Source organism: Rhinatrema bivittatum, chromosome 7, assembly GCF_901001135.1.
Source record: "Rhinatrema bivittatum chromosome 7, aRhiBiv1.1, whole genome shotgun sequence".
Taxonomy (NCBI): domain Eukaryota; kingdom Metazoa; phylum Chordata; class Amphibia; order Gymnophiona; family Rhinatrematidae; genus Rhinatrema; species Rhinatrema bivittatum.
This window is the reverse complement of record NC_042621.1, coordinates 107702383-107721662: the sequence shown is the minus strand read 5'-3', so window position 1 is coordinate 107721662 and position 19280 is coordinate 107702383. Positions and strand designations below refer to the sequence as shown.

At 43.9% G+C, this 19280-nt stretch overlaps 1 protein-coding gene across 1 annotated transcript in view; it reads left to right on the top strand.

Annotated features, from left to right (window-relative positions):
- AARS (alanyl-tRNA synthetase) overlaps nucleotides 1-19280 on the top strand; it is a 163333-nt gene that overhangs the window by 103911 nt on the left and 40142 nt on the right. The window contains 4 exon segments of the mRNA XM_029608901.1: nucleotides 10156-10214; nucleotides 10216-10314; nucleotides 10316-10336; nucleotides 11034-11147. Of these exon segments, the coding sequence (XP_029464761.1) occupies nucleotides 10156-10214; nucleotides 10216-10314; nucleotides 10316-10336; nucleotides 11034-11147 (293 nt within the window).

Here is a 19280-nt window from a genome sequence, read left to right as displayed (position 1 = left end):
TCCTCTCACCCATCGGACCATATCCCTTCAAACACCCTGAGTATGATCACCAACACCATAGCCAAACCTGTTGCAGACATCATCAACTGCTCTTTCACTCAAGGTCAAGTTCCCAACCAACTCAAGTTAGCCATGCTCAAACCGCTCCTCAAAAAGCCCAACCTTCCCACCTCAGATCCAGCCAACTTCAGACCTATAGCAAACCTCCCTATGTTAGCCAAAACTATGGAAAAAGTGGTTAACAAACAACTTTCAGACTTTCTTGAAGAAAATAACATCCTCACCCCAAACCAATTTGGTTTTCGTAAGACTAGGAACACAGAATCGCTATTAGCCTCACTATCAGACACCATTATCTTTAATCTAGAAAAAGGCCAACCTTGCCTCCTCGCTCTCCTGGATCTCTCTTCAGCGTTCGATACTGTAAACCACCCGTGCCTCCTGCAACGCCTAACGGACATTGGCATTACAGGAGCAGCGTTCAACTGGTTCAAATCTTTTTTGGAGGACAGATCATACAAGGTCAGGATAAATAACAAAGAGTCTGGTGCCATCGATTCTAAAAGGGGAGTTCCGCAAGGTTCATCCCGTTCCCCGACTCTCTTCAATATATATCTTCTCCCTCTCTGCCAATTACTCACCAACCTCAAGCTTATACACTTCCTATATGCGGATGACATACAAATCCTCATCCCTATAGAGGACACACTACACAAAGCCATGTCACACTGGAGTAAATGTCTCGCAGCTATCAACAACCTTCTCACCAGCCTCAACCTAGTCTTAAACACAAACAAAACTGAAATCCTCATTATAGCACCGGAAAACTATGTCCCATCCACTCCTCCGAACGCCAACCAAAGTCCGGATACCTTTTCTCAACAAGTAAAGGACCTGGGAGTCATCTTAGACGGTGGATTCAGCTTCAACAAATTCGTCAATAACACAACAAAAGAATGTTTCTTTAAACTACAAACCTTAAAGAAACTAAAACCACTCCTTCTGTACAGAGATTTCCGCATGGTTCTACAAGCCATCATACTCCCAAAACTGGACTACTGTAACTCTCTCCTCCTTGGCCTACCAGCTTGCACCACAAAACCACTTCAGATGGTCCTGAATGCCTCGGCAAGAATTCTCTCAAATGCCAAAAAAAGAGACCATATCACCCCAATCCTGCATCATCTACACTGGCTCCCGATAAAATACAGGATCCAATTCAAGTCCTTAATGATGATACATAAGGCCTTACATAATATCGCTCCACTCAATTTAACATTTCAAATTCAGCTACACACATCAGTGAAACCAACTAGAAGCGCATATCAGTACAGACTAACCACACAACAGGCGAAATCCTCACTGAGGAAACGTGCTCTATCCACAGCGGGCCCTTCTCTCTGGAACTCGCTCCCTCCGGACCTTCGCCTTGAACCGTGCCACGCTACATTTAAAAAGAAACTTAAGACTTGGTTGTTCGAACAAGCTTTCCCATAGAACTAATGAGCAAGAAAAAAGGCATTTCATATCCTCCGTATCTTCCCCAGCTTATATCTCTCTTAAGAAATTAACACGAAACTGTACTTAAGCATATGCAACACTATATTTTATCCTGTTACCAGATTCTATCAAGTTCAATGTTATTTACTTACTTATGTACTTATTAACCTGCTTTTTTAGTTTTTTAGTTATTAACTGGTTAACCATATTATATACTTTTTCTCAAATTAACTATTTTAATGTTTATTTATGTTTATTTATGTTTTATTATGTTTTCTCAAATTAACTATGTTCAATGTAAACCGCTAAATGTTCAATGTAAACCGCTAAATGTTCAATGTAAACCGCTAAATGAAGCGATAGTTACGGTTCCTTAGCGATAGTTTTGGTTCCTTGTAAACCGGGGTGATATGTATACTATACAGGAACCCCGGTATATAAATTCTTTAAATAAATAAATAAATAAATAAATTTCGTGACACAGTAATTCAGTCTACCAGCAAACCAGAAGTTAAAGGTTAAACGAACAAAATGTATTTCAACAATTTATGTATGTTTCCTTAAATATATACATAAATAAAATGTTTCACAACACAACCTATCTCATAATAAATATTTGCAGGCTTCCACTTCCTCCATGCTGATCTCGTACATTGTGAGATCGGCATAGAGAAAGTGCTACTCTTGCACATTCTCAAAGATTACATATGCCAATCACTAAAAAGTAATTTTTTTTTTACTTTTGCTGTCTGATCTTAGTTTTCTAATCGGTTGGTCACAGGCTTTTTTTCCCACCTTTCCTTTATTGTTTTTTTGCCAATTCCTTTTACAGGGTCTTTTTTTCTATTTCTTTTCTCTCCATCTGTCTTCCCTCAAACACACAATCAGGTTCTCATTCTCACACGCTATCTCACACATTCTCACACACACAGGCTCTCACTCACATGCAATCTCACACATCCACAGCTCTCACTCACATGCCTCTCTCTCATACATACTGTCTCTCTCGTGCACATGCTGTCTCACTCTCACACACACAGGCTCTCTCACTCCTACATGCTCTCTTGCTCAAGCACAGGCTCTCACTGGCACATGCTGTCCCTCTGCACGGGTTGCCGAAGGATGGGCTCTTCAGAGGCCCTGATCTTCCCTGGCCGTGACATGGGATCTGCAGCGGCCCTGCTATCGGGTTTCCTCCTCTTCTCGGGCCGCCGTGACGTGGAATCCGCAACGGCCCATTAATGCTGCTCTTCTTCTGTATGCAGCAGATGCTCCCCCTCCTTCCTGCCCACGCGGCTCCGGCAACGTTTTTCTTCCAGGGCTGCACAGGCAGGAAGGAGGAGGAGTGAACGTGACCCTTTTCTTCGGGCCGTGGTGATGTAAGCTCCACCACTGCCCGCCGATCTTCCTGCTATAGTTCCCTGCTTCCGCCGGCCCTGTGGACCGGGCGACACACCTCCACACTACAGGCGACACACTAATGTGTCCCGACACACACTTTGGAAAGCTCTGTGATAGAGGTTTATAAAATCATGAAGGGACTTGAATGGGTAAATGTGAATCTGTTATTTATTCTTTCAGATTAATGCAAGAACTAGGGGGCACTCCATGAAGTTAGCAAGGAGCACATTTTTAAACAAATATAGAAAATTCTTTTTTACTCAATGTACAATTAAGTTCTGGAATTCATTGCCAGAGAATGAGATTAAGCAATTAGTGTAGCTGGGCTTAAAAAAGATCTGGACAAGTTGCTGTAGAAGTCCATTGACTTAGGGAATAGCCACAGTATTATTAGCGTGGGATCTGTTTAATGTTTGGATTCTTGCTAGGTACAGTTTTCCTTTCCTTTCCCTTGTAACCTGGATTAACCACTGTTGGAAACAGGATCAGTGGCATAGCCAGAATTGATTTTTTGGGTGGGCACAAGGTTAACTTGGGTGGGCTGTAGGCATGCAGGACTACTAGTTGTTTTCTTATTGATAAATAATGCCATATACTGCACCCTAGAATGGCTTTCTAAGTAATTTGCAACAGCCATTATGCATCATGTATGAAACTTTAAAATAATTTACTTCAATTATTTCTAGCACTTAACAGCATTAAAAATTCCTTATTAATCAGAATTTATTTTATATTTATTGCAGTTTATAAATGCACAAGTATAGAAAACAATCAGATCCAATCATGTAATAAAACAAAAATTAATGTATTCTTTCATGAACCATCTTTGCAGAAAACCAGAAATCTTCATAAATACAATAAAATATAATTAATCATCAGAACAGGTGCAGCACAGAGCTAGGGCAATTCACATTACAACTAACATGAAAAAAAAATTCAAATTCTGGTGTCACCTCAGGAAAAAATAACCCTCCACTACTATTTTGTGAAATAACACAAACTCTTGCAAAGAAAGTCATCTAGAACCTTGCCATACAGTCGCAGCACTGACTCTCAGGATTCAAATAACAGCAACCTTATGAAAAAGCAGCAATGCAAATACTACACCAGGCCCTAGAACATTAATACATCACCTACGGGAATAACAGAACAAGCTGGACTACTACTACAGAGAAACTACACGCTAGCAGAAATACTGCATTTCTGTCACACAGACAAAACTGAGACTAACCCTTACCTAATATAGAAATAAGAGACTACAAATTAAAAACAGAAACATGCAGATAAAACCAAAATAGACAGCCTGAGAAACTAAAATTTCTGAACAGTGGAATACTTAAAGAGCAAAATATAAAAATATAAGAAATGCATATTCCCAAAGATGACATTTAAATTGCTCGTAATAATAAGGCTAAAGTACCACAGATTATCAACAAAACAAATCACAGTGAATTACTTTTTTTGTATCATTAAGTAGACCTCATACATAGGCGTAGATGTGAATGCTATTCAGCATAACTTTTTACACCAGGAGTATAATCATGGGTCACAAAATGAATTTTATATGCTTAGCGAGTCCAAAGTGAAAAGAATTCAAAGTTGATGTAGCAAGACGTTTCTCATTGTTGCAGAATTTCTTAACACATGCCACCTTGTATATATTATATCTTAGTTCTTTGTATATATTGTATCTTAGTTTATTTTTTAAGAAGCCACCTAGCCCAGTTCATTTTCTGACTCCCTCAACGTCCTATGCTTAATTTATATTGTTACTTTTGTTCTATGTTGATCCATTAAGGTTTAAGGTTACAATGTAAAATAGTATGATACCCCTGTAATGCTATCATACCTGTTATAATGTGAACCGATGTGATGTACTCCAACGAATGTCGGTATATAAAAGCTAATAAATAAATAAAATAGTAATGACAACATTCAATTTCTTAAGATAATGTAGGAATGTGAGGAAACGCATTACTTCCATGTTGGTGAAAATGTCAGGAAAATCATCTCACATACATTCGGCTCCTTGATGAAGGCAGATGCCGAAACACAGTCCGTGTCGGGCTAGTGCACCTCGAGCCTTGTAACATCTTTAACTCTCAGGCGTTTCTTCAGATGCAAAAAAAGCTAAGTAGCTACATTATCTTAAGAAATTGAATGTTGTCAATACTATGATGAGTTAAGAAATTCTGCAACAATGAATACAATGGGAAATGTCATGCTACATCAACTTTGAAATCTTTTCACTTTGGACTCACTAAGCATATAAAATCCTTTTCTGACCCATGATTATACTACTGGTGTAAAATGTTATGCAGAATAGCATTCACATCTACGCGTAAGTATGAGGTCTACTTAATGATACAAACATAATTCATGGTGATTTGTGGTACTTTAGCCTTCTTATTATTACGATTTTATACACGGCTTCTACCTGTCCATAAATTTTGAGAGAGCGGTTGTGTTGCTTATATTTAAATTGCTAACATCTCAAAATCATTTTTTTTTTAACCTTTTTGTCTGATCTTTGTTTTTTTCTAATCAGTTGGTCCTGGTCTCTTTTTCCCATTTTTTCCACTTGTCGCTCATTTTCCTAATTCCTTTTCAGTGTCTTTCTTCTATTACTGTCTTCTTCCCTTCCACACACACACACATACATGCATGCTTTCTCTCAGACTCCCTCTCACACACTCACGCTCTCACTCTCATATGCTCTCCCCCACACACACACAAGTTCACATTCTCTGCAGACACACATACAAGCTCTTACTTTCTCACCCCTCCCCAGGCTTATATTCTTATGCACACACAGACGCACATCCAGGCACCCATTCTCACCCACACACATAAACCCAGACTCCCATTCTCACTCACAAACCCATGCTCTCAGTCTCACCCACACATACACACATTTAAGGTCCCATTCTCACCCACACATACACACATTCAAGCACCCATTCTTACCCACATATTCACGCTTCCATTCTCACCCACCCACACAAATCCAGACTCCCATTCTCACCCACACATAAACCCAGGCTCCCATTCTCACCCATATATACACACATTCAAGCTCCCATTCTCACCCACACACACACATACTCAGACTCCCATTCTCATCCACACATACACATTCAAGCAAGTGCACAGCTTCCGCTTCCTCCCCCTAAAGCCGGAAGATCAGCTGGCCTCTCCTGCTGCTGCCACCGGCCTCCTGCTATCTTCGGGCGTCAGGCCGTACGGCCTGCCGATCTTCCTGCTTGGGGAAGGGGGAGGAAACGGAAGTTGTGCGCTGCGCTTCCACTCCCCCCCCCCCCCCCCCCCCCCATAGGAAGTTCGGCGGGCCGCACGGCCCGACGATAGCAGGAGGCTGGTGGCAGCAGGAGAGGCCAGCTGATCTTCCTGCTTTGGGGGGAGGAAGCGGAAGTTGTGCGTGGCGCTTCCGCTCCCCCCCTCCCAAACAGGAAGATCGGTTGGCCATACGGCCGCAGCAGCGCTTCCCTCAAGTGTGTTGTGATGGCGCGCGAGGCGTGGGTTCTCTTGTTCGCTGTCGCGGGGATGGGATCCCGCGACAGTTTTGCAGTTCCGGTGCCAGTTGGGTGGGCCTGGGTCTAAGTTGGGTGGGCAGCTGCCCACCCAGGCCCACCCGTGGCTACGCCACTGAACAGGATGCTGAGTTTGATGGGACCCTTGGTCTGACCCAGTATGGTAACTTTTTATATTCTTACTTCCATGTACTTCCATTTGGACTAGTGACAACCCTGCATACATTACTAATGTGATGGTGGTAGCAGCCACTCTGCTGGGGAGGGCATTCTGGTACATCTGATTCTGGATGACTGGCTTACTCATGCAAAGTCAAAGGAGCAATGCACTGTTCACCAGGTCTTGCAGTCTCCAGGCTGGGTGGTGAATCTGGCAAAGAGCATATTGGTGTACCTAGGTGCACGCTTTGACACTGATCTAGGAAAGGTGTTTCTCATGGAGGAGAGAATGTTGAAATTACAGATGCAAGTCCAGAGGTTGTTAAAACTACCCCTAAAAAAGACTTTAAAAGTTTCCCATCTCAGTATGGGCGTGTAGTCCTCTTCAGGGTTATGGAGATCAAATTCTGCTACGCCTCTTTATTAAGATCAGGAACGCTCATCTCCTAGAAGAGAGGTATTAAGTCTCCAGGTATAAGGCTTAAATGGAGCAGATTCCAAAGTTAAGCAAAGCTCCACTGAATAATGGTCAGAAATAGTGCAGGACAGAATAGTACAACTATCCAGTTTAGATGGCAGATTCGGAGTGCATTAAAAAGAAGTCTATCCTGCAATAGGACCCATGCCTGGGAGAATAAGAACATAAGAAAATGCCATACTGGGTCAGACCAAGGGTCCATCAAGCCTAGCATCCTGTTTCCAACAGTGGCCAATCCAGGCCAAAAGAACCTGGCAAGTACCCAAAATGTGTAATCTTTATTCCTAGGATGAAAATGATGCCAGATGTCTGTAAATTGAAACATAGTGACAAGATCCCGAAATCCTAGATTAGGAGGCATGTGAGAGCAGGATTGAGGAGTCCATCGACCAAAGGGTCAGGACTAAGATTCCAAACCCCGCCCCCACATAAATGCTCGAAACCAAAGTTAATCCTCCCTTTGAGCCGTTGTGGAAGATGTAGTTGAAGGACCTTATGCTGAAGATGTTCTTTCTAGTGGCAATGTGTTCGGTTAGGCGCATTTCAGAATTTCAGGCATTGTCATGTAGGGGCTCCTTTCTTCAAATTTCGGACGATGGCGTGTCTTTACGTATGGTGCCTTCTTATTTGCCAAAGGCGATATCTTTGTTTCACCTCGGTCAAATGGTAGAACTTCCAGCTTATTGGGATTTGGATTGTTTGGATCTTCATGCACGAGAGCTTCATTTGTTGGATATGCAAAGTGTTCTACTGCGCAATCTGAAAGTCACCAACAGTTTTAGAATAGGTCACTTGTTTGTTCTGTTTGGAGCCAGTTATGGGAGCAGGGCTTCAAAGGCTACCATTGCACCTTGGCTAAAAGAGGCCACTGTGACTGCTTACATATATAAGGGACATCGGATTCCAGTGGGTCTGCGGGCTCACTCTACTTGAGCACAGTTGGCGTCCTGGGCAGAATGTCAGCTGTTTTCCCTGCTCGATGTCTGAGAGCCAGAAGTGGCAAGTTATGGGGAGAGTGTGTGTGGGGGTCTCTTAGGTTCCCGCCCAGTTTTGTGGTGCTTAGATATATCCCATGTATCTGGACTGATCTGAGAAATGCTCAGGAAGGGAAATTGGTTACCTGCAAATTTTCATTTCTGTGTTCCCAGAGATCAGTCCAGAAACTTCTCTGGAAAGACCATTTTATTCTGTATGTCTATAGTAAGAGAGTTTAGCTGTATTGAATGGTTTCAATCTCCTATAGTCCAAAGGGTTCAGCTTTGGGACCGTTCGGTTTCCCATGCTCAGTGGGTGAGGGTGGGCATTGTTATAGTGTTTCTTGGCTTGGGTACAATGAAATACTGAGGGATTGCAGGTGACACACTGACTTAAATAACAGTCTTAGTAAAGCTTTTCCCCTCTGTCTTCATCTGCTGGTAGGGGAGAAAAACCCTGCATCTGGGCTGATCTGCCGGCCTACAGGAACAAATATTAGCAGGTAAGAATGAATTTTCTTTTGTCTCTGATTCAGGTTGCTGTATTGCATGTCTGGTTTGCAGGTAGGGCCATCTGACCTGTGTGGAAGTAGTCAACCCTCTTTATTGTGGATTCTGCACAGCCTTTAGTTGTCAGGTTCATGTGGGGCTGGCTTCACTGGAACCCTCCTATTAAGTCTCCTGTTTATTGGAGTATCAGTGGGGTCTTCTCTTAGCTAATGAAAGCCTGCTTAGAGTCTCTGAGCTCTTAATATGCTCAAGTACCTGACTTGGAAGGCTGCTCTTTTGGTGGAGGTTACTTTCACCCACAATCATTGAGCTACAGGCTCTAGTAATTTATTCAGCTTAACATTAGATTTAATCAAGATAGAGTAGTGCTTTGCATGCATCCCAAGTTTCTGCCCAAGGCAGTGTCATACTTCTACCTTAGTCAGTCATCATGCCAACATTCTTCTGTAGGATACATGCCCGTATGAGTGAAGCAGTTGTCCATACTTTGGATTGCAAAAGAGCTGCCATTTTTCTGAAGCAAACGCAAATCCATAGAAAGTATATCGAGTTTTTGGTTCTGTTGGACCCCAGTAGACGTGGCAGTGCAGTGACAAATGACACACAATTTACAACGCCAATGAAAATGGTATCTCCTTCTGTTTTGCCCAGGTAGGATTGATTGTAGAAGGATATGTCAGAGTCCCCCAAATTAGTTCTATAGCATTGTGTGTTGCCAGTCTAAGGTCTGCCTCCCTTGAGATGTACAAGGTTTGTAATATGGAGTTTAAGCTGTTTCAGACAACATATGGGATGTGAATGAACACTATCTCCATTTGGTTGCTAGGTTTTGACACGCCTTCCTCAGTGGCCTTTTTGAGGAGCAGAGCCCAGCTCCTTCCCTCTTTGGGACCCATTTGTTTATTGGTTGTCTTTCCCATTGTCTCTATCAACAAAAATTTATATTTGCTATGTTGGCAATTGTTTCCTTATTGCACTTTTATTTTTTGGTTGAAGGAATCTGGAACTATCTCTGATTCTGTGTGAGAGGTAAACTGCTTGTCTTCAGAGAAAGCAAAATGTACCTTTACAGATGATCTTTGAGGACAGCTTCCGTTAGACAGTTGTTTCTCCCATTTTTTTAAAATTGGCTAATTGGGAACTGAAAGCTGCAGCAGGGCTACCACAGCACAGAAAGTATTGCATATGATTAGTAAAGAGTAAGTCTTTACTAGACAGCTTTAGCAAACATTCAGTTCAGAGGCGTGCATGACCCAGTTGTGTGACTGGTGAACTGCTGGCTTCAGAGAATTCTTGTCGCAGGAAAGCAACTTTACTTTCTGGACATATTTTCCAAGCCTTCGTGTTATGTCTCAGGTTGGCCCTTGCATTGTGTTATTGGAGGAGGTATATAACATCTCAGGTAAGACCTGCCTTATATCATCTCCAAGGGAGGTGAGAGGAGGGGTATAGTCTCTTGGGTCTTTCTCAGAGAATGTGGGGGGTGTGCTGTCTCTGGTCAGAGAGTTCTGGGAATGGGCATAGTATCTGGGCTCAGGCCTGTTTCTGTCTTTTGTGATGACACAATTTCTTTTCTTCCCTGTAGAGTTTGAGTGTGTTGTGGCCACAGTGAAAATGATTCGCCGGGAGAAAGTGTTCGTTGAAGGAGGTGACCACAGGACAGGAATGTGGTCTAGTGCTGGACAAGACATGCTTTTATGCTGAGCAGGGTGGGCAGACCTATGATGAGGGCTTCCTGATGAAGGGAGGATGAAAGCAGTGAGGATGTAAGTGGGCAAAAGATCCAAGGCTTTGTACCCTTTAAGAGACAACTGGTCACAGAAGGAAGGGTGTGCCTCTGTCCATTAGCATGAACTCTGTGGGTCTGTGAGTGAAAGCCTATGACAAGATGGACCTGTAAAGTTCAGCTTATTAAACTTATTACACGTTCTGCAAGCCAGAATACTGTTGTAGTCTGGCAGGGATCCCATCTTTTTTTAAGACGTGACAAAAAATATTGATCACACTTGGTGCAGGTATCATTGGCATGGGCTCTGTCATAGTGAGATATTGAGCAGACTGAATTACTTTATCTACACAACCTGAGTGCACAAGACTCTGCTGCTCACACTTCCCAATATCCATTAATGTTTGTTAGCCACAATTGTATCTCTCTTCTGTTCATAAAAACCTCAGTGGATAGGTTGAAGCAGGCTAATTCCTTATTGTGAAGAATGACTCCTTTGATACGGACGCATTTCTGATATAATAGAATCAAATTTTGTGTCCGTAACCAGATTTGAAGCTATGTCATAATTATAGAAAATATTGTATTACTGTTTGCAGAATTCCTGGCAGTTTTGGAGTTTGGATAATATTTTCTAAATTCTGCATATATGTGTGAGCTGTACACTTCTTTTCAGCTGTTCAGAGGCCCATATCCTGCACATATTTTCACCATTGTTCTTTTCTCTTTTGTTATAGAGAACAGAGTTCACTGTGAAAAACACGCAGGTGCGTGGTGGCTATGTGCTTCATATTGGAACAGTATATGGAAATCTACGAGTAGGGGACCGCGTCCGTCTCTACATCGATGAGGTGAGGTGTAGCAGTTGTAGGTTGTAAGAAGCACATATCTCTGCCTTATGCTGGAGGGATGGTGCACTCCTAGGGCTCTAGCATACTACTTTTTTGTTCTTTGGGGCCATAGTGACTCTTCTCATGGATTTGGTGGATTAATAGCCAATGCAGGATGATTTTTCCTTTGGTTGCACATGATCCCATTAATCAGGATTCCCATGGACTAATCACCAACATGATTACTGGAGGTGTCTCCCAAGTTTTTGTACAAGTATATTTGTATACACTTATGCAGCACAAGATAAGTCACATGGGTACCATATTGCTGTCTTAACCTGCGCACAAGGAGGTTATGTGGCTAGATGGTAACATGGTGAAGACTGAATTGAGGAATGGAAGCTTGTTTTTTGTTGACAGTTCTGTGTTTTTTAATCTGTGTGCTGCACTGCCAGCCCCATAATGTTGCAGAATCTCTAACTGAAAAAATATTGAAAGTGTTGCACAAGGAACAGGTGCTCCTGCTCTCAGGCAGAAACTGTTGCATATTTGACACTGTGCTTAAGAATATATAAGGCAGGCCGTGTAGGTAACCTAGCTGGTTAGAACCTATCCAGCTAAGATACAATGTTTCTCCGAGGACAAGCAGGATGGTGGTCCTCACACATGGGTGACATCGGATGGAGCCCGGCACAGAACTTTGATCTTAAAGAATTCTAGAGCTTTCTAACATGTCCTACTGGGCATGTGCAGCTGTAGTTATCACCCTTCCCCCTAGGATGGAGCCCGGCACAGAACTTGGGATGCTGTCGACACTCTGTATCTGCTGACTCTATTAAGAGTTGGTGGAATGTTTCATGCACAGTCGGGAATGGTGGGGGTTGTCTGCTCCTCCAAGCGCCTTAGGTGCTGGCGGGCAACATTCTCTTGGCTTGTACCATGCCAGAGAGAGCGGAACCACCATCATTGTGTCAAGGTATTGGCTTCCTCGTCCATTTTCACACCTTTGGGTGCAATGAGACATTAGCAAGGAGGATGCCATCATACACTTCTGGATTGCTTTTTTGCAGTGCACAGCCATCAACTCTAACAGGTGGTGTCAGTCCCTGCTGTGCGATGGGATGCGTATGTGTACCCCTATGCAAGATGGATACTGCTAAATGAGTATTGTCATCGTGTTTTAAAGCAGAGGACTACAGTTAACACTAATATAGGTTGTAGGTGTTTCCCATGTTGTGCGCCCCTGCCACAAGTCTGACATAAGCCTGCATTCCTGGTCGAACCACTAGGGGCATGGATACCAGGAGGTAGTGTCGGGGATCTTACCCTCCCACAGATGAGGGGTGTATCTTTCAGCCCCTCCCCTATTGACTTTCGTTGAATCTCCTTAGGGGGGAATCTCTGGGGCCTCATGCCTTGCAGGTCTGTCGCCAGCTGGAGTGTTGATTCTTTTGAATAAGGGCATCCCCTTACAGGCCAGGACCTGTGAGTGTTGGGGGGGGGGGGACAGCAGCGGCGATCGTGGGACTGTTTTCGCTGGTCCATGGATTACTGTGGTGACCTATCCCTTGACCGAGCAGCCACCTGTGGCTGATTAGGTCGCTTATGAATCTCTGTGATCAGTGACTGTAACCCACTCTACCTGGGAGAGTAGAAAGAGTTTTCAGGATCAGGAGATCCCAATTCCCATTGTTTACCTGTCCGTTCAGATAGGGGAGTTATGACTGACTTTCCAGAGGCGACCCTTAAGTGTTCCTCCTGGGCTACCAGGTTGTCTGCTCCTACAAGAGGTGGCCCTCGTTCCCTGAAAAAGGGATTTCATCACCTCTCATAAGGGGTTGCTCTCTGTTCCCCACGGGATCCATGAGCAAGTCGGGCATTAGTGTTCATCCCTAGGTTATCCTGTGGCACAGAAGGTCTGTTTCGCGAGGGAGTTATTCTGGATTTGGTCTCCCCTTCTGGGCCACTCTCTGGCAAAGATTAGGGATTTTCCCACACGTGAATCACCATTTTCTTACCTGCGGAGCACACTATGCGGTGTTTGCGGATGATCCCTCTTGCCAGCCTTTCTCGCATGTGGGGACTCTACCTCAATGGGGAGAGTTCTAGTCTAGTTACATCTCAGTTGGCAAGTGTGCCTTTAAACCTTTTGCCTTATCTATGGTTGTGTGAGTTGGGGGGTGAGGGAATATGCAACAGAGGTGCTACACTTTTGTTGCAGTGGCTTGCGAGCTATATTTTCCCCCTTTTAGGGATAACCCTGTCTGGGCAGGAAAGTTGTGGTTCAGGCAACCGTTGTCCATCTCCTGGACTGGATAATTCCTTGGGGAAAATATGCATAATTCTGGCCTGGGTGTTAATACTTACACCAGGTTGTTGGGTGGTCTATTCTGAGATCAGACCGACCTCTCTGGTACCCTTCAGGTTGATAGTCTGTAAATGAATCCTGTTTCTACAAGGGATTGCACTCCAAGCATCCCTGCTTTCTGTCCCCTGGTGGATGTCTTCCCTAGGAGTTTGGCTTTCAGTTTTGCTGTTCCTGTTTATATTGAGAGGGTCTACCCCGGAGGAAGGGGGGGGGGGGGGGTAAACTCCCTACTGTTAAATAGTCTAGTGGCTTTTCTTATCCCAGCAGCCCCAGGGTCTGCCTCGTGTTTTTGCTATTTCTGACTTCTGATCAAGAATGTCAGGGGGAGGGGAGAAAAAGGGCATTTGTGTTATATCTTATTTATACCTGCAGGGATCGATACCACTTTTCCCCTGTCCTTTTGCCAAGTTCTGGCCAGTACTGCATTTAGCTTTTCGTACTTCACTAGGTTGACCAAAGTGTCTTCCTGCTCACCTGAGCTATCCTGTGAACTGGATGGATAAGCCTACTCTTGACAGGGTGAGTGTGGGTGAGCTTCAGTCCTAGCTAACTTCCTACTCAGGAGTCTTGAGCTTGCAATCTCGTTCAGGAATTGCTTTGCATCCTCTCACACTCTTGATGTCTGACCTGGGTGGTCAGATCTGTCTGGTATGTTGGCAAGTAAGGTTGACCACAGACTTAGCCGCTGTTGCCACTTTTTCTCCCAAGTGGGAAGACATACCCATTCAAGGCTCCCTATCTGACACCCTTGAATCTTGGGGAAACCATCTCGCTGCCATTAACTCCTTACTTACCAACCTCCACCTCGCTCTAAACACTGCCAAAACTGAACTCCTCCTCATATCCCATCACCCCCCTACTAATCCCGCACTCTCAATTGACTCTATCAAGATTCCTCATGCACAGCCCTGCGCAAGGAACCTGGGGGTCCTAATCGACCAACAACTGAACTTCAAAAAACATATCAGTGCCATACTCAAAGAGGGTTTCTTCAAACTTAAAGTCTTAAAAAACCTGAAACCTCTCCTTCACGCTAGTGACTTCCGCACTGTCGTCCAGGCTACACTGGCATCCAAGATGGATTACTGTAACTCCCTCTTTCTTGGCCTACCCTACTCCTCCTTAAAGCCCCTCCAAATGCTACAGAACACTGTAGCCAGAACCCTCTCCAACGCTCACAAATACGACCACATTTCCCCTATACTGAAGGACCTACACTGGCTCCCTATTCCCTCCCGCATCCTCTTTAAATCCCTGACCATTATACATAAAGCCTTATATTCCCATCACTCCAACTGGCTGGCAGATCCCCTCCAATTTGCCTGCTCAAATCGGCCGACAAGGACCACTAACAAAAGGTCCCTCCATGTGCCATCCCTAAAGAAAGCGCACCTCACAGCTACAAGGGATCGGGCGCTCTCCATTGCTGGACCTATGCACTGGAACTCACTCCCAACCCACCTCAGACTTGAACCTTGCATCACCAAATTCAGAGCCCAGCTCAAAACCTGGCTATTCAAACAAGCCTTTCCCCAACACCCTTGATGAATATTGAATTGTGATAGATCATGACCTGAATTTGACTATGACCTTGTTCTTATGACATTATATTTCACTTGTTGTTTGTTCCTATGCTTCTCTGCTCTCCTTATGGTTTTTTGTACCCCTTACCCTTCTCCTGTTACTTGTAATTTCCGTTGCTTTTGTTCCATGTAAACCGAGGTGATGTTTCGACTAACATCGGTATAAAAGACTTTTAAATAAATAAATAAAATAAGTGTTGCTTGGTGTTTCTGCCCATTGTGCTTATTGGCCAATCATTGGGCGTGCTTCTGCAAGGCATTCTGGCCCGCAGTTTCTTTCTGGAGGGTTTCTGATCCCAGAAGAGGCTTTTTGGGTGTCTTGTGACACTGAAGGAAACTGCAGTTGTTGTCCAAGAGTTCTCCTCTTGGTTTATTCTGTTGGCCTTTTTCTGTATCCGGAAGGAACTAGACCTACCTTGCTGTCAGGATTCGCTGATCCAAACCCTGGCTGTAATAGACCCATGATGTAAAGTATGCTTCTCACTGAACTTGGCATTACACCCCTACCTTAAGTGCCCTTGCTATGCATCTGGGTATTTGTGTCTGTCCTATGGTTTTCTTTTGGAGAATCCAACTCCTTTTCACGCTTGGATCTATTTTTGGGTCCGTTGCCTCACAGGCAAATGGGAGAAAGGTGATGCTTTCAGCACTGTGCAGTTCCCTACTTTGTCCTGGTAGGGCAGCCTTTAGCTGGGGATTCGCCCATGTGTGAGGACTACCATCCTGCTTGTCCTTGGAGAAAGAGAGTTGCTTACCTGTAACAGGTGTTCTTAGAGTCCTCACAAAACCCACCCATCTCCTCTGGGTGGGTTTCTCCATTTTTTAGCTATATCATGGACTGAGGGACAATGTCTAGGGGGAAGGGTCATAACTACAGCTGCACATGCTCAGTAGGGCATGTTTGAAAGCTCTAGAATTCTTTGATGTCACCCATGTGTCAAGTCTAACATCCTGCTGTCCTCTGAGAACACCTGTTACAGGTAAGCAACTCTGCTATATTCAGCAGCACAGTGAAGCCACTGAATGTACTTGTGTGTGTGTGTGTGTATATATATGTATATGTATATATATGTATATGTATGTATATGTAAGTTTGCTTACCGGAAACTGTGTTTTCTGTAGATAGCAGATGAATTAGCCATGCTGTTTGGGTACATCTTCCGTGCCACTAGGTGGCGGAGCTCTCTAAGTCTAGTGGATAATTTTCTAGAGGAGACTAAGATGCTCTGAAGTGTAGGAGCAATGTTCAAGTCTTTGATCACGAGCCGTTCAATCTCCATGCCATGAGGTTCAGGGAGGAATGTAGTGGGTGCAGGAGTGATCCATTCTCTTGTGTAAGAAGTTGAGGGTTGTTCCCCAGAGGAACAAGGTCCATTGTTGATAGTTGTATATGAGAGCTGTACCAGGGTTGTCTTGACCAGGCTGGTTCTATGAGAATTAACTGTGCCTTGTCTTCGATGCATTGTTGAACTGTGCGAGAAATTAATGGTATTGGAGGAAACACATATAGTAGGCCTCGAGACCAGTCTACGAGGAAGGCATCCGGAGCTAATCAGGAAGCGCTTGGGTACTCTGAACAGAATGCTTCTACTTTTCTGTTGCGTTCTGTCGCAATCAGATCAATTGAAGAGAGACTCCAGATGGAGAATATGTAATCTGTTGTCTCCTAATGTAGTTCCCATTCGTGGGGGTGAAATATGCAGCTTAATTTTTCCGCTTTGGAGTTGTTGGTTCCTGGCAGGTAAGTTGCTTGTAGTTGGATGGATTTGCTATGTGCCCATTCCAGGATCTGTATTGATTCTCTGCACAGGTTCCAGGAACCTGACCCTCCTTCTTTGTTTATGTAAAACATTGTGACTTGATTGTGTATCATTATCGTTTGTCCTTTTAAGAAGTGTTCGAAGGCTCGAAGGGCATTTCGTAACGCTTGTACTTTTAATAGGTTTATATGTAGGTTGCACTCCCTCGTGTACCACAACCCCTGAGTTTGACAATGGTTTAGGTGAGCTCCACAACCCTTGGGAGTGATGGGTGCGGCAGGAATGCCTTGTTTTGAATGTTGTCTATATAGGCTCCGATGAACTGCAAAGCTTGCGTCGGTTGAAGGTTTGACTTTTTGTAGTTGATCTGGAGACCTAGACTGTCGAGGCAAGAAATCATGCAAAGTAAGTTCTTGTGCAGGAGAGACTGGTTGGGTACTACTATGAACTAGTCGTCCAGGTAAGGAAATACTTGAATTCCTTGATGACGAAGGTGTGCCACCACTACTGGTAGACATTTGGTGAATACTCTGGGGGCAGAGGAGAGACCAAATGGTAGAACTTTATATTGGAAATGTTGGTTATTCATCTGAAAACAGAGGTAACACCAAGAATTGGGGTGCATTGGTATGTGGGAGTATGCATCCTTCAAGTCCAGTGAACACATCCAGTCTTTGGGTTGAAGAAAAGGTAGGATGGATTTGAGAGAAGTCATTTTGAATTTCTCTTTGTGAACATATTTGTTGAGCGCACGTAGGTCTAGAATTGGGCATAGCCCCCCCCCCCCCCCCCCACCGATTTCTTGGGAATGAGGAAGTATTGGGAATAGAAACCGGTGTGTGGTGTCTTGGAAGGTAGTTCTCGAATGCAGTCTTGTTGGAGAAGAGGGTTCACTTCCCTTAGGAGATGGTCTTTGTGTACTACTCGATGTTTCTGTGGAACTAAGAGTGGTATACTTGGAGCTGATGTAAAATGGAGAGAATAACCTTCTCTTATTATTTTGAGAACCCATTAATCTGATGTGATGGTGGACTATGCTGGGAGGAATTTTGTTAATTTTCCTCCTATTGTCCATGTCGAAGCCGGTGGCAAAAATATCCTCAAAGATTGCTGAGGTTTTGCTGATTGGGAGTCTGTTGGTGGTCGAGCTTGTCTAGGGGCTCTAGGCCTAGGACTGAACTTTGTTGTTGGAAAGGTTGCTGTTGAGCCTGTTGGTATGGCTGAGGCCTATGATAGGAGTAAGGTTTGTAGCTGCACTGGTAAATTGGTTTTCTGTATGTTGGGTATTGTTTTCTGAACGATCCCGGTGGATGTGGAGACGTTAACGACAACTCTGCCGTTTTCTGTTCTTTTAGTTTAGTCACAGTTTCAGTGAATCTGTCACCAAATAGATTGTCCAGTTGACATGGGAGGTTCGCTAGTTTATCCTGGACGTCGTCCCTGATTGCGCTGGACTGGAGCCATGCCAAACGTCTTGCAGCTACAGCATTTGCTGATGTTTTCGAAGACATCTCGAATCCTTCATATATGGACCGTAGTAGATGCCGTAAACCCTCCTCCATGTTGTGGAATTCAGCTGGTAGGGTAGAATCTGTGAAGGCTTGAGTTAGGTATGGTCTAAGATTTTGTAAATTTTCAAAAAGGTACTGTGCGATAAAGAACTGATGGTTTTGAATTTTGGCATTTATCATGCTGGATTGGTTTGATCGCCTCGCAAAATCGTCCAATAACTTGGCATCTCTGGATGGTGGTGTATTGGCGTGCAATCTTGCCTTTTTTTGCCTTTGCATTGCCGATTCCACACAACTGACTGGTGTGGCAATTGAACGGTCGCATAATACCTCAAACACCACCTTCGGAAATCTGAAAAGATATGGCGCAAGGACCCTTCACACACACATCTGGCACAATTTAAATCCTCCCTACAACTATACAGTGACAAACTTAACACGACAAAACGAGACTTCTACGCCATCAAAATACACCAATTCCAATACAACCCCAAAGTTCTTTATGACTACGTTAACTCACTTACCAAGACGGCTACACCTGACATCCCTGATGAACTAGCTAAATCCAAATGCAAAGAATTAGCCACTTTTTTCCAAACCAAAATAGATAAGTTAATATCAAAGTTCCCCTCCTCTGCTATTCCCATCAACCTCGTCGAACCTGATCTCATCCATACAATGACTAGCAAAAATACCACAGTTCTATCCTCTCTAGACTGCACCTCAACATTAGAAATTGAAACCTTTATCAAAAAAGCCAAACCTTCCACGCACCCATCTGACACCATACCCACAAAACATCTCCTCACAATACCCAATATTATTGCTAAACCTTTAACAAACATTATCAACCTATCCATTAACTCTGGACAGGTACCGCTCCCCCTGAAACAGGCTATTGTCAAACCGATCCTCAAGAAACCCAAACTAGA